This window comes from Nematostella vectensis, chromosome 2 (genome assembly GCF_932526225.1).
Source record: "Nematostella vectensis chromosome 2, jaNemVect1.1, whole genome shotgun sequence".
Taxonomy (NCBI): domain Eukaryota; kingdom Metazoa; phylum Cnidaria; class Anthozoa; order Actiniaria; family Edwardsiidae; genus Nematostella; species Nematostella vectensis.
Genome location: NC_064035.1, coordinates 8,269,387 through 8,283,423, shown reverse-complemented (window position 1 = coordinate 8,283,423; position 14,037 = coordinate 8,269,387). Strand labels below are relative to the sequence as shown.

The 14,037-nt window shown below is 42.7% G+C and overlaps 1 protein-coding gene across 5 annotated transcripts in view; it reads right to left on the bottom strand.

The window, feature by feature from the left end:
• LOC5514289 (serine/threonine-protein kinase 11-interacting protein) overlaps positions 1-14,037 on the bottom strand; it is a 34,788-nt gene that overhangs the window by 16,443 nt on the left and 4,308 nt on the right. Inside the window, exons 7-28 of one of the 5 annotated variants that reach the window (XM_048723758.1) lie at positions 13,319-13,396; positions 12,877-13,012; positions 12,688-12,791; positions 12,490-12,579; positions 11,939-11,980; positions 11,696-11,857; positions 11,384-11,495; positions 8,560-8,631; positions 7,078-7,200; positions 6,873-6,968; positions 6,665-6,760; positions 5,783-5,940; positions 4,716-4,865; positions 4,288-4,365; positions 3,603-3,904; positions 2,910-3,507; positions 2,427-2,524; positions 1,452-1,536; positions 1,214-1,310; positions 1,056-1,137; positions 693-735; positions 136-198 (exon numbers count right to left, since the gene is read on the bottom strand). In XM_048723758.1, coding sequence (XP_048579715.1) covers positions 136-198; positions 693-735; positions 1,056-1,137; positions 1,214-1,310; positions 1,452-1,536; positions 2,427-2,524; positions 2,910-3,507; positions 3,603-3,904; positions 4,288-4,365; positions 4,716-4,865; positions 5,783-5,940; positions 6,665-6,760; positions 6,873-6,968; positions 7,078-7,200; positions 8,560-8,631; positions 11,384-11,495; positions 11,696-11,857; positions 11,939-11,980; positions 12,490-12,579; positions 12,688-12,791; positions 12,877-13,012; positions 13,319-13,396 — 2,865 coding nt within the window. Of the gene's footprint in view, positions 1-135; positions 199-692; positions 736-1,055; positions 1,138-1,213; positions 1,311-1,451; positions 1,537-2,426; positions 2,525-2,909; positions 3,508-3,602; positions 3,905-4,287; positions 4,366-4,715; positions 4,866-5,782; positions 5,941-6,664; positions 6,761-6,872; positions 6,970-7,059; positions 7,201-8,559; positions 8,632-11,383; positions 11,496-11,695; positions 11,858-11,938; positions 11,981-12,489; positions 12,580-12,687; positions 12,792-12,876; positions 13,013-13,318; positions 13,397-14,037 lie in introns of all 5 variants that reach the window. The other 4 variants (XM_048723755.1, XM_048723756.1, XM_048723757.1 and 1 more) reach the window with 4 other exon arrangements.

Genomic DNA, 14,037 nt, shown 5'->3' with positions numbered 1-14,037 from the left:
TAGGTAAAGAGAAAGAGAGAGGCATGTGCACAATAGGTTAAGAGAGAGGCAAGGACACAATGGTTCTAATATGACTGGAAGATAGATGAATTAAGAATAAAAAATTACATCTTATAAAAAAAACCCTCCACAAACCTTTCTGTCTTTGATGAGCGGTGGGTGCGCAAATTGCATGGCTTGTTCTTGCAGTCGATTAGCCTGAAAATTCAGAAAACAAATTATCGCAAAACGAAGCTAAAAATGACTCTGTGAACATGAATGATACGTTGACAGACATGTAAAAATAGCATGCAGAAGATATATTGTCTTCTGTAGAAATAGCCCCGCATTTGACATAAGAGGTGATATTGACTACAGTAATTTAGTCTCGCCTAAATATGTTGTACTACAGACTTCGTTTAAAAGGAGGACTGTATGTGACTGTAGGGAAGTAGCCAAAACTGACAGTACTACTACACGCAAAAACATTTTGTAATTTAAATCTTGTTTTTTTGTTAGGTTCTGGGAAAATTTCTAATCCTTGTATGTTGCTAAAAGGTAACACAGATTTTGAAATAAACGCCTCGCTTATTTCTACACTAAAAATAAATAATTGCCACGGGGCTTATTCGAGCAAGTACGTAATGGTTATTTTAAATACAGGGTCAGAGCCCTGGGATGGAAGTTCTCTGGCTGGCTGGTAATAGACATACCGTATCGGCGGGCTCTTCATCCAAAACGCCAAGTACTTGACACCTTTAGTAATACAACAGTCAAAATAATACATTTGTAGACAAAAATGGTACAAAACACAGGGAGCCCAATATCGCACCAGGAACGACACAGGATGCACACTAGTGTACCTAACATGCCACAGGGTACCCACTAACGTGCCTAACATGCTACAGGGTACCCAAAAGCGTACCTGGCATGCCAAGGGGTACCCACTTTCACACCTATGCCACAGGGCGCCCGTTTGCGTACTGACATACCACAAAGTAACCACTAGCGTACCTGACATGCCACAGGGTGCCCATTAGCGTACCTAACGTGCCACAGGGTGCCCACTAGCATACCTGACGTGCCATAAAGTCTGTGGATGGTCCCTGGTAACTGTAGGAGGGGAAGACTCAAGGTGTGCTTTGGAGCGAATGCATTCTGAGACAGAGAATAACGGTCAGGGAGAAGCCATTGCCCATCGCTTAAATGGTAACAAAATAAAAAAGAGTACTACCTGAGAGTGTTGTTAAAAAGCGTTCACATCGATCCTTATCTCGTACGATAAACGAATAGCAGCCTGGAGTCTCGGTGTCAAATTCCAAACGGAAACTCTAAAAATAGATATGCACTTAAAACATAAGTCTGTGCATTTCAACAACTCTGATAATTTTTTATTCTGTCTTTCCCCTTTTCCCCCTCCCTCCCCCCCCACCCACCCTCAATATATCTACAAACAGAAGACTAGGTATCACCTGGCTATGAAGTCCAATGTCGATGAATCGTAATGTATGTAGCGGGTGGGAGGCGAGGAGGGACAGGCATTCATCAGGGCTGCTGCTGGTGAACGAACAGAGATGAGCCCACCTAACAGAGCTTGTGACCTGGTGGAGATAGCCTCCAAAATTCAGCCTGTGATTATGATGGTCCTTGCCTGCTCTTATTTGGGGTTTTTTGGAAATGTTTTGTTTTTGAATAAGGTCGAGCTTCCCGTGCGCCACAGAATTCCCAATATTCGAAAACAAAACATTTCAAAATAAGCCTGAATGAGAGCCGGCTAGCAGGCTATGATGATGCTATCTATATGCCCTTGACTAGGTTACAATATGCAAACAGACATGACACAGTCATGACATGCCTACAGTCAAGACACGGTCACTAGAGTCACAACACAACATGGTCACGGTCACAACACACCATGGTCACAAACACAACATGGTCACAAACACAACATGGTCACAACACACCATGGTCACAAACACAACATGGTCACAAACACAACATGGTCACAAACACAACGTGGTCACAAACACAACAGGGTCACAAACACAACGTGATCACAAACACGACATTGTCACGGTCACAAACACGACATGGTCACGGTCACAAACACGACATTGTCACGGTCACAAACACGACATGGTCACGGTCACAAACACGACGGTCGAAAACACCTTTTTATATTCATTTTTGCTGAAAGATTATGATTTAAAAAGGTGAGAAGCCATTGTTTCACTCACAGACACGAAACGGTCACACCACAATCACGACACGATCATAACATGCTTACATGGTCACACAACATGCTCTTATATGGTCACACAACATGCTCACAAGGTCTTATATGGTCACACAACATGCTCACATGGTCACAAAACCAGGACACTACACATTACAATCACAACACATCCATGAATTATAATAAACTAATCTAAGCTCAAGAGTCGTACCAGCCTGACTCATTCAGCGAGCAAATGTAGATTGCCCGGTCAGAGGCTATAAGCAAAGCTGACATCTCTTCTGCCAGTCCATACACTACAACCGGCGCCTGGAGAAAGTATCATGAGCTTAGTTAGGGTTCTGAGAAAGTGACGTATCAGAAGTAGATCATACAATCAATCTAGCCAGGCTGAGCTGAGCCTTCTTAAAAGCTTTTTAAAGTCAAATATACAGCTTTAGCAGTGGGTATCATTCTATAAAGTAGCCCCTATAACATGTCAATCCCTCAATCCCTTTAGCAGTGGGTATCATTCTATAAAGTAGCCCCTATAACATGTCAATCCCTCAATCCCTTTAGCAGTGGGTATCATTCTATAAAGTAGCCCCTATAACATGTCAATCCCTTGCCCCTGTATCACACCCGGTACAGTAACATACGCAAATCTGCGGAAAAGGTAATGGAAATGGACAGTTTATTTGTTGGGGCAACTCACCTTAAGCAAACAAACGCATTTCTCGTCCGTGCCCTCCTTAAACAAAGACACCTCACAGTAAAGCTGAAGGCGATGGTCAAAGCTACGATGGTCATCCGCTGACAACTGGAACCCCAATTGCCTTGGTGTCTCGATAGCAGGATGAGATACCTGTGACTCTGATGATGAGCTGTCCTGGGAACTACTCAGACTGACCCCTGAAATTTTCCCGCTTAATTTGTTGAAAAGAGACTTGAGAATGTTTGGCGATTGGTTAACTGGCGTACGTGCTCTTGGTTGGAGCACTGTGGCCTCCTTCTCGAGTGAGGAATCTGTAGAGCTAGGTTTGCTTGATGTCTTTAACGCCACAGGGCTTTCAAAGACTCGCTTAGTCCTTTTTACAGTTTCTTCTTGTTCACTATCACACCCGCTAGATGACCGCAGTGAATTGCTGAGCACACTAGTCCTATATTGTGGTGAGGATTTGGTGTCATAAATCCCGTTTTTGGTATTGATAACAAAGCTCTCGTCGTTTTTACTAACATAATTTGCAGTTGCGAAGCGATCTCCATTGATTTCGGCCGACTCGGGGGGTTTCCAAGAGGAAACCTCTTCGCACCTGGAAACAACAAAGATCTGAGAATGTTTCTCTGCTCAATTAAAACAAAAAACAATGGCTGTTGTGTTTCACCCAAACATCTTTGGGGAACTCACCAGCTATCCCCAGGCTTCGATTTGCTCTCTGGTGGCCGCGAGAAAGGAAAGGGAACTAGGACGGTGCCTGGATTACTTGATTTGGAGTTATGCGTAGAGCTCTCATTTAGATTAGCGCCATTCAAGAGCAAGGGGGAGTCACGTGCTTGGTTGCCACGTGAGCCGTCACGTGAAAAAAATGCAGATTCTGCTGACATGTCTGGTGGTACACGCTGGACTATTTGCGTGCTGGCGCAGTCAGGGCACACATGGGGGGTACTTGATTTGGCATCTTCAGTAAACTGAGCTGAACACTTCAGGCACTGAAAACAATTGCAACAAATCGAGAAATCATTTTTCTCACGTAGCCTTTGTGAAGGAAAACTGAATTTATTCGTAGTTGATATGTCAATTACTTTGTAAACAATACAAAGTTGAACTGCCCAAGCCAAGGCAACTGGCCCAATATTAACAGCCTATAAGTTGGCACATTTTTTAAAAGGAAATGTGCAAAAATCACAAAAATATGAATAAACCAATTGCCAGTGTTATTAGCTGACCACGTTAGGGACCGTGCCCAGTGGTCGCTTTATAGAGGAGGTCTACGAGCTACAGGTTCACGAGCTATACAAAGGCAAAGGAGTATCTCTGTCAATGTTTAGTTAATAAATTATAAAAGACAAAACAAAAAAGATTTTCTAATCACCTCTAGATGTTCCATCTCCGATACAGCCCCCGTAGCCAAGTTTACTTCTAACAAAGGAAGCAACAGGCTCATCATGTGCTGTTGAGATGAATACCGAAGAACTATTATTAGCCGTACATATACACAGACGGACACATACATAGAAGGATAAAAACATCTACATAGACGTACACATGCACAAACATACACAGATGTACACATACATAGACGGACACATACACAAACAGACATAGACGGACACACATTTCCATACACGTGCACAAACGTACACATTCACAGATGTGACACACTTAGGAGGACATACACATTCATACAAGTACACAATTGTGTACAGACACATACATAGATGTACAAGGTCAAGGTGTTAAAAGCAACAACACAATGTCTTAACCAAATTGATATGTCGTTGAGGTGGATCAAGTTTGTACCTCCGACTTGTTGCCGTCCTCCATGAGGTAATGCCTCTCTTTTCTCTCCCTTCTCATGTAGTCGAACTTGAGATGAATGACAAACTCCCCTTTGTCTGTCTGCTCCGAGGATGCACTTACAAGACAACCCGTCTCCAGTTTACAGACAACCTGATAGCATCAGGGGGAATAGACACAATGACAATAGCGCAAGCATTACAGGCTCTTGCCCTGCACATGAAGCATCACACGGGACTGTGGCTGCCACCGACATGACGGAAAAACCTGGAAAACGCGCAATTCGAAAGAAGACACATTTTCTTACAATGGCCATCGGTTCCTTGTATTATGGACTGAATTTCAAAACACAAATAACGTGAGGCCAAAATGCATACATACCCAGATTTTGGCTTTTTAAGATATTTTTTTCCTTGATCATCCTTGCGCTATGTATCAGCTCAGGGACGAAAAGCTCAAATTTCGATGACACTTTACAAAAAGTTGCATCAATTTAAAGTCGCATATGATATTTTGTTCGCTATAACTTACTTAGTACTCAGATAAATTTTCCGCCTTATTAGATTTGAAATGGGCTTATTTGAAGCATCATGTCATGTTTTTCCGTCATGTCGCTGCACCACAATTAGTTTTTAATGTGATTTTTATTTATGCATGGGCATAGTGCCCGTTCGCGCATGGCCCCAATGGGCATCTATTTTGTATATTACAATTCTTGTCTAATAAAGTTTTTAAAGAGAAAAAAAGGCAGGATCAGTGGGTCATGCTAGACCATGTTGTACACCATGTTGGCTGGAGATGTAAATAGTTAATCAACATTTCCTTTGTCTTTTACTCAACCAAATGACTGTTCCAGCAATACTGGTTGTTGTTGCCGTTGTTTACACGGAGATAACATTGAGAATAGTACATGCTTATGGACACCTCTATCGAGGTTGTAAAAACACCGAGACAAAATAATGTAAGAAACCAAATCGGCCGCGGTGAGTCGTACTCTTGACCACTTGGTGCTACAAAAACCGGAGATTAAACTGGTCCAGTTGTTCTTGTGAAAGAATCTTTTTAAGTACCTTTAACTCGATGCTATCTATCTCGCGAATGAAGTCCTCGGTCACAATGACAAGGAATTGCGTCTCTTCGTTTCTAAACTCGTCCCCATCTACTGAGTCTTTGTGACTGTTGTCAGTAAGTGATGGTAAAAGCGACACAAGAAACGGCTCGTGTTCTTCTTCAACATGAAAGAGATGAGATACATCAAGGTTACTCACCAAGGAATGGTATTGAATGACCGTGTCAGGACCTCCCGGGTGGAATGTGTGCCTAAGATGTGCATAGTGTGGCCACAATATGCTCATAGTGCCCAGGATGTACCTAGTGTGGCCAGGAAGTGCCTATAGTGCCCAGGATGTACCTAGTGTGTCCAGGATGTGACTTAAGTGCCCAAAATGCGCCTGGTATACCCAGGATGTACCTAGTGTGGCCAAGATGTGTCTATAGTGCCCAGGATGTACCAAGTGTTTCCAGGATGACTTAAGTGCCCAAAATGCGCCTGGTGTACCCAGGATGTACCTAGTGTGCCCACAATGTGACTATAGTGCCCAGGATGTACCTAGTGTGGCCAGGATGTGTCTATAGTGCCCAGGATGTACCTAGTGTTTCCAGGATGACTTAAGTGCCCAAAATGTGCCTGGTGTACCCAGGATGTACCTAGTGTGCCCACAATGTGTCTATAGTGCCCAGGATGTACCTAGTGTGGCCAGGATGTGTCTATAGTGCCCAGGATGTACCTAGTGTTTCCAGGATGACTTAAGTGCCCAAAATGTGCCTGGTGTACCCAGGATGTACCTAGTGTGCCCACAATGTGACTATAGTGCCCAGGATGTACTTTGTACTGTATGCCCAGCACGCTGCATTTTTTTTCTCTGCACATTGTTTCTAGCTACTACACCTACCGCTGTCAAGAAGTCTCTCCACGGAGCTGGTAGATGGGCTGCGTGTCTTGCCATCTCTCACGTCAAACTTGTCACCCTCATTTCCATCAACAGGCTCTAAAGCATCCATTAGATAAAAAGCTCATAAAGATGGTTGTAAAAAGTCTGTTTATTTCTTGTTGTTTCATATTGGGGAAAACGTACTGACAGGTTAGCATAGTTCTAGTACCTGTATGTAATAGATCCACTAAGTTCTTTGAAGGGCTAGGTATTTCTACGTCTTCTTGTGGTTTGTTGTCCATGACCTGAGCATTCTTTAAAACACCTGAAAATGGCAAGATATTGCTACATGAGAATATCTTTATCAACATCTTTACCTTGTGTTATCCTGGCAGTATTTAGAGAATCGCACTTACCTAACGAACTAGCAGTACCTTGGTCTACAGTCAGAATCGAATTAGCAGCAAGAGGACTAGCGGTTTCTTGGTCGATAGCAGGATCCACACTTGTAGAAGGAACTTCTCCGTAGACAACTCTGCTTATGGCCGGCAACCAGTCTGAAACATAAACTGCCTTTTTCAACAGGTCTTACAGGCTTATATATGTTTGCAACAAAATTGACATATAGCTAACCCAAAAGGTTTCAGCTTTGTTGATGCTAGTTACACAAGCACATGTTATGCACTCAAAACTGCTGCCCACCCACAGGCAGCCCAAGGCTACTGTCAGTGGTTTATAAAGGAATGTATGGGGGAATTTATATGTTAGCGAAAAATAAAAAAAAAATAAATAAAACTTTGGACCATGTAATATTGTGTTTGAGTCTTCTCTATCGGCAAAATTGAAATAAAGGAAGACTCAAACACAATATTACATGGTCTAAAGTTTCATTTTTCACGATAAAGTATTTTTTCGCTAACATATAAATTCCCCCACACATTCCTTTATAAACCACTGACAGTAGCCTTGGGCTGCCTGTGGTCCACATTGATTGTGCATATGCATTTCCTATGCCAAGATGTACTGTACAGGACCCGAAACGATCCCCAAAAGTTCCCCAACTGATCCCGGGACCCAAAACGATCCCCAGGAGTCCCCGAAAGGAACCCCAAGGGATTGCAGTAATAGACAAACAAAAGGAATGTGGAAGGATTAGCTTTCAGTTTTAAAAACACATGAAACATTTTAACGTTATTTGTGTAACTATCAGGAAACTTACATTAACTAAAACCATACTATTAAGATTTTAATATACGACTGCGCGGGAAATACAGTGGTTGAGTCAGAAATTGGGGTCAAATGACAATTCCCGTGATAGCAATTTGAAGAACCAGGCGTTAATAAATCATTTATAGATAACAAGACTTCAAAAGTCTCCACATCGATCCACAGATAAAACACAAGGTTATTCTTAAGGTTATTTTTGTGCAACATATGCTTGTTTGTATTTGGTGAATGAAAGACCTATCATGAGATCATGCAGGGTTGTACGGCCGACTACATGGAGGAAATTAAAACTCACATAAATATTGCTTTCAACAAAAGCCACATCTTGCAACGGTAGTAAAAGGGTTGTTCGAGTGCATTACTCAGTGTGCTTTTGTCATTCCGCCAGCTGTGCTATGTTAATGTTGTATTCCTTTCAGTAGCAATTAAAAGTTATGTATTTGTTTTGGACTCTGTTTATGGGTTTACCACCGGGGCAAAACCCTTAATTAGGCTTAAAGATGTGCAAGTGATTTCTTCTGCTTTCCCTTTGTGCATTACCGCAATTCCTTGAGGTCGATTTTGGGGACTCCTCGGTATGGTTTCGGGTCCCGGGATCACTTGAGGTACTTTTGGAGATCATTTCGGGTCCTGGGATCATTTTGGGTCCTGTACAGTACTTTTACTTGCAGTATATAAATAATGCTTACATTCGCCTCCAAGATCACGGGCTTTCTCAAGTCTTCTGATGTCTTCCAAATGTTCCAATGACTTGTCCAGATCTGTCAATGATTTGTAAATAATGTAAAAACTATGTTTGCATATTGAACATGTTAGACCAAGCTTGGATGCCATGTATTTTACATGCTGTTACAGATAAGAAGTAAAGACAATGTAACTGTTTTGCTCTATTTGGATGTCTATTTAAAGGGCACATGAGAAGCCAAGGTGATTGGTAAGTATTTGCTTGACATCATCCGAGATGGCGGAAACAAATGGAAATAGAAAGGGGGCATGCCAAATAGACAAAATACTTAGGTTGAACAAAATATGAACAACACCTGACATAATCACACAGCAACTAACAACATCAGCTAACATCACCCCAGTGCCTAACAGCATCTCCTAACACCTTAGACCATCACACAACATCTTACAGCATCACACAACACCTTAGACCATCACACAACATCTTACAGCATCACCCAACACCTGACAGCATCAGCCAACACCTGACAGCATCAGCCAACACCTGACAGCATCAGCCAACACCTGACAGCATCAGCCAACACCTGACAGCATCACCCAGCACCTGACAGCATCAGCCAACACCTGACAGCATCAGCCAACACCTGACAGCATCAGCCAACACCTGACAGCATCAGCCAACACCTGACAGCATTACCCAACACCTGACAGCATTAACTAACACCTGACAGCATCACCCAACAGCTGTCAGCATCACACAACACCTGACAGCATCACCCAACACCTGACAGCATCACCCAACACCTGACAGCAACACCCAACACCTGACAGCAACACCCAACACCTGACAGCATCAGCCAACACCTGACAGCATCACCCAGCACCTGACAGCATCACCCAACACCTGACAGCATCACCCAACAGCTGACAGCATAGCCCAACACCTGACAGCATCACCCAACACCTGACGGCATTACCCAACACCTGACAGCATCACCCAGCACCTGACAGCATCAGCCAACACCTGACAGAATCAGCCAATACCTGACAGCATCAGCCAATACCTGACAGCATCAGCCAACACCTGACAGCAACACCCAACACCTGACAGCAACACCCAACACCTGACAGCATCACCCAACCCCTGACAGCATCACCCAACACCTGATAGCATTACCCAACACCTGACAGCAACACCCAACACCTGACAGCATTACCCAACACCTGACGGCATTACCCAACACCTGACAGTATCACCCAACACCTGACAGCATCACCCAACACCTGACAGCATCAGCCAACACCTGACAGCATTGCCCAACACCTGACAGCATCATCCAACACCTGACAGCATTACCCAACACCTGACAGCATCATCCAGCACCTGACAGCATCAGCCAACACCTGACAGAATCACCCAACAGCTGACAGCATTACCCAACAGCTGACAGCAACACCCAACACCTGACAGCATTACCCAACTCCTGACAGCATCATCCAACACCTGACAGCATTACCCAACACCTGACAGCATCACCCAACACCTGACAGCATCATCCAACACCTGACAGCATTACCCAACTCCTGACAGCATCATCCAACAACTGACAGCATTACCCAACACCTGACAGCATTACCCAACACCTGACAGCATCACCCAACACCTGACAGCATCAGCCAACACCTGACAGCATTGCCCAACACCTGACAGCAACACCCAACACCTGACAGCATCACCCAACACCTGACAGCATTACCCAACACCTGACAGCATTACCCAACACCTGACAGCATTACCCAACTCCTGACAGCAACACCCAACACCTGACAGCATCACCCAACACCTGACAGCATTACCCAACACCTGACAGCATCACCCAACACCTGACGGCAGTACCCAACACCTGACGGCATTACCCAACACCTGACAGCATCACCCAACACCTGACAGCATTACCCAACAGCTGACGGCATAACCCAACACCTGACAGCATCACACAACAGCTGACAGCATCACCCAACACCTGACAGCATAACCCAACACCTGACAGCATCAGCCAACACCTGACAGCATCACCAAACACATGAAAGCATACCCAACAGCTTACAGCATTACCCAACAGCTGGGTAATGTTGGGTAATGCTGACAGCATTACCCAACACCTGACAGCATTAACTAACACCTGACAGCATCACCCAACAGCTGTCAGCATCACACAACACCTGACGGCATCTCCCAACACCTGACGGCATCTCCCAACACCTGACAGCATTAACACCCAACAACTGACAGCATCACCCAACACCTGACAGCATCACCCAACAGCTGACAGCATCACCCAACAGCTGACAGCATTGCCCAACACCTGACGGCATTACCCAACACCTGGCGGCATCACCCAGCACCTGACAGCATCAGCCAACACCTGACAGCATCAGCCAACACCTGACAGCATCAGCCAACACCTGACAGCATCACCCAACACCTGACAGCAACACCCAACACCTGACAGCAACACCCAACACCTGACAGCATTACCCAACACGTTACAACATGACACAACACCTAACAGCATCATCCTACACCTTTACCCAACAGCTGACAGCTTCACACAACACCTTACAACATCAACAAACACCTTTAATAGGATCACCCAGCACCTTACGACATCAAACAACATCGCCAAACATCTTACATCATCACCAAACACCTAACAGCATCACCAAACACTTGACAGGCTGTGCAAACACCAATGTAGCAATAGTTCCTATTTGTTTATTTGTTCAAAAATACTGGCACTGTTTGAATAGGATTTTAGAACATACTTGTCGTTGTATCTGGTGTGCCCGTTTCTGAGGTGCTGTTAGTAGAGTCCTTCATGGTGTCAGTTATCGCAATCTGTCTTGCTCGAGCTTTCTTACGACCTCTTCCTCTTGGCTTAAAAGAAAATACACAAACAGAACCTTTGCCACTGTATCACGAATGTCAGAAATGAATCATTCAAAACGATTATACTCCAAGGCTAGAAAAAACAAAAGGAAACTACAGTAATCACATGTATCAATGCACCTTCAAGAGGAGAATTATTTGCTTAATAAATCCTCATAGTTGAACAGAATTTATCTTATGCATCTTACCTTTCCCCCTGTACTTGTGGAAAGTATCCCATTGCTTACATCCTGTGAAGACTCCAACACATCCACCGGGGAATTGACAAATGCCAAGTTTTTTGGTTTGCCAAGGGGTGTTTGCGGGATGTAGGTTTGTAATGGGGCTGGGTGAACATTACTGCCAACAAACTAGGAACAGAATTTTGATAAACTTTAAAACATGTTTAAATGATTATTATTTGTCAAAAAGATTTTTCTATGAATACTCACGTATTGCTCTAAAATACTTAGTGACTGACCGTCAAGACAAATCTAAAAAATATATATAAAATAATTATCTTTTTATCACTGAGGATTTTTTCTAGATGTTTCGGCAATGCTGTCTTCTTCTGAAATAATGATAAAAATAAAGATCGCCCCCAACCAAATGGCAAACACTTTTGGTGACCAAGGGAGGCCTCATGTTGGAGAGGGGGCACAAGGTGGGAGAGAAGGGTTACAGGGTTGGGTAGAGGAGGGGGGCTTTCTTATGTAAGAATGGCCAAAACCTGCATAATATCATGACTGGGCAGCCCTCAACTAATCCTGATGATGATCCAAAGGATACCGTGATGAAGATAATGATATGATATGGAGTAATTGTTGATTATTAAAACATGAAAAATACGAAAATGGTGATTATAATGAAGATTATATGCCTATGATGATGATTAAGGATCAGTGTATAAGATGATGAAGATGATGAATGTGGCGATAATCAAGATATGATTACTGTATTATTATTGACCCTGATGCTGTTAGGGCATGACGGCTTTACTCACCGAATCTGGTTTTTGCAGGGGAGAGAGACAGGAGACAGTGAAGGCCCGATAATCAGGATGAAAACACACAGGGTTCCCATCCAGGTATATCTGATAATAAAGATAAAAAAAATAAGTAACTAATACTGTTATGATTAATATATTATCACAATTGATACACTTCAGGTGTGAGGGATGGATTTCATTAATTATTATCACCGAAGTAAGTTTCTCCAGCCATGCCATTGGTGATAGCTCCTCGAATGTAGAGATACAGTTATTGGAGACATCCAGTGTTTCTAGTGCTGAAAAATGCTGGATCCCTGAAAGAAAGAAAATATAGGCATCATATGCTAAAGTATAAGCAGCAAGGTTACTAAGGCTAATTGTTAGTTTGACTCTACTCACCTTCCAAGTTTTGTAGATTGTTGTTCTTTAGAATCAATTTCTTCAGTTTATTGACACACAGCGGAAGGCATGGTACCCGAGGGACCTCTTCAAGGAAGTTGTACCCCAAGTTTAGATAGCTCAGCTCACTAAAAAACTAAAAGAAATATAGCTATAGACATCATACAACCTATAAATTTCAACTAACACTACACTCTAGGAATGAGTATTTTATAACGTGTTAATCATGGGAACTGTATAAGCGTCAAAATTTCTTTTTTTACAACCAGAGTTGAAATCTGGAAGCACATCTGAAAGCACACAAAATACAAGAGTTTTTCAAAACCTTGTTTCTTTTTTTACTGCAATTATTTTCTTTATTTATCTAAACTTCAGGTGGTATTGTGGTTAATAGCTTGGAAATTCACAGTGCAATTTAAAGGACAGAAAGAACAATACATACCTGCCAGTATTCATCTCTGTCTGAGCTTTTTATCGAATTATGACTAAGAATAAGGACTTCTAGCTTTGGTAGAATTTTCTACAAAAATAATAATTAAAACATCGTCAGGTACAATGTTTCAATGTATCAATGTTTCATGTATATCAATCCCATATGTACAAGGTGTCATGTATATCAAGTCCAATGTATACAAGGTTTCATGTATATCAAGTCCCATGTGTACAAGGTGTCATTATTTCAAGTCCCATGTGTACAAGGTGTCATGTATATCAAGTCCCATGTGTACAAGGTGTCATTATATTAAGTCCCATGTGTACAAGGTGTCATGTATATCAAGTCCCATGTATACAAGGTGTCATGTAATATCAAGTCTCATGTGTACAAGGTGTCATGATATCAAGTACAATGTATGCAAGGTTTCATGTATATCAAGTCCCATGTGTACAAGGTGTCATTATGTCAAGTCCCATGTGTACAAGGTGTCATGTATATCAAGTCCCATGTGTAAAAGGTGTCATTATATCAAGTCCCATGTGTACAAGGTATCATGTATATCAAGTCCCATGTATACAAGGTTTCATGTATATTAATTCCCATGTGTACAAGGTGTCATTATATCAGGTTGCAGGTGTACAAGGTTTTATGTATATCAAGTCTCATGTGTACAAGGTGTCATTATATCAAGTCCCATTTATACAAGGTGTCATGTATATCAAGTC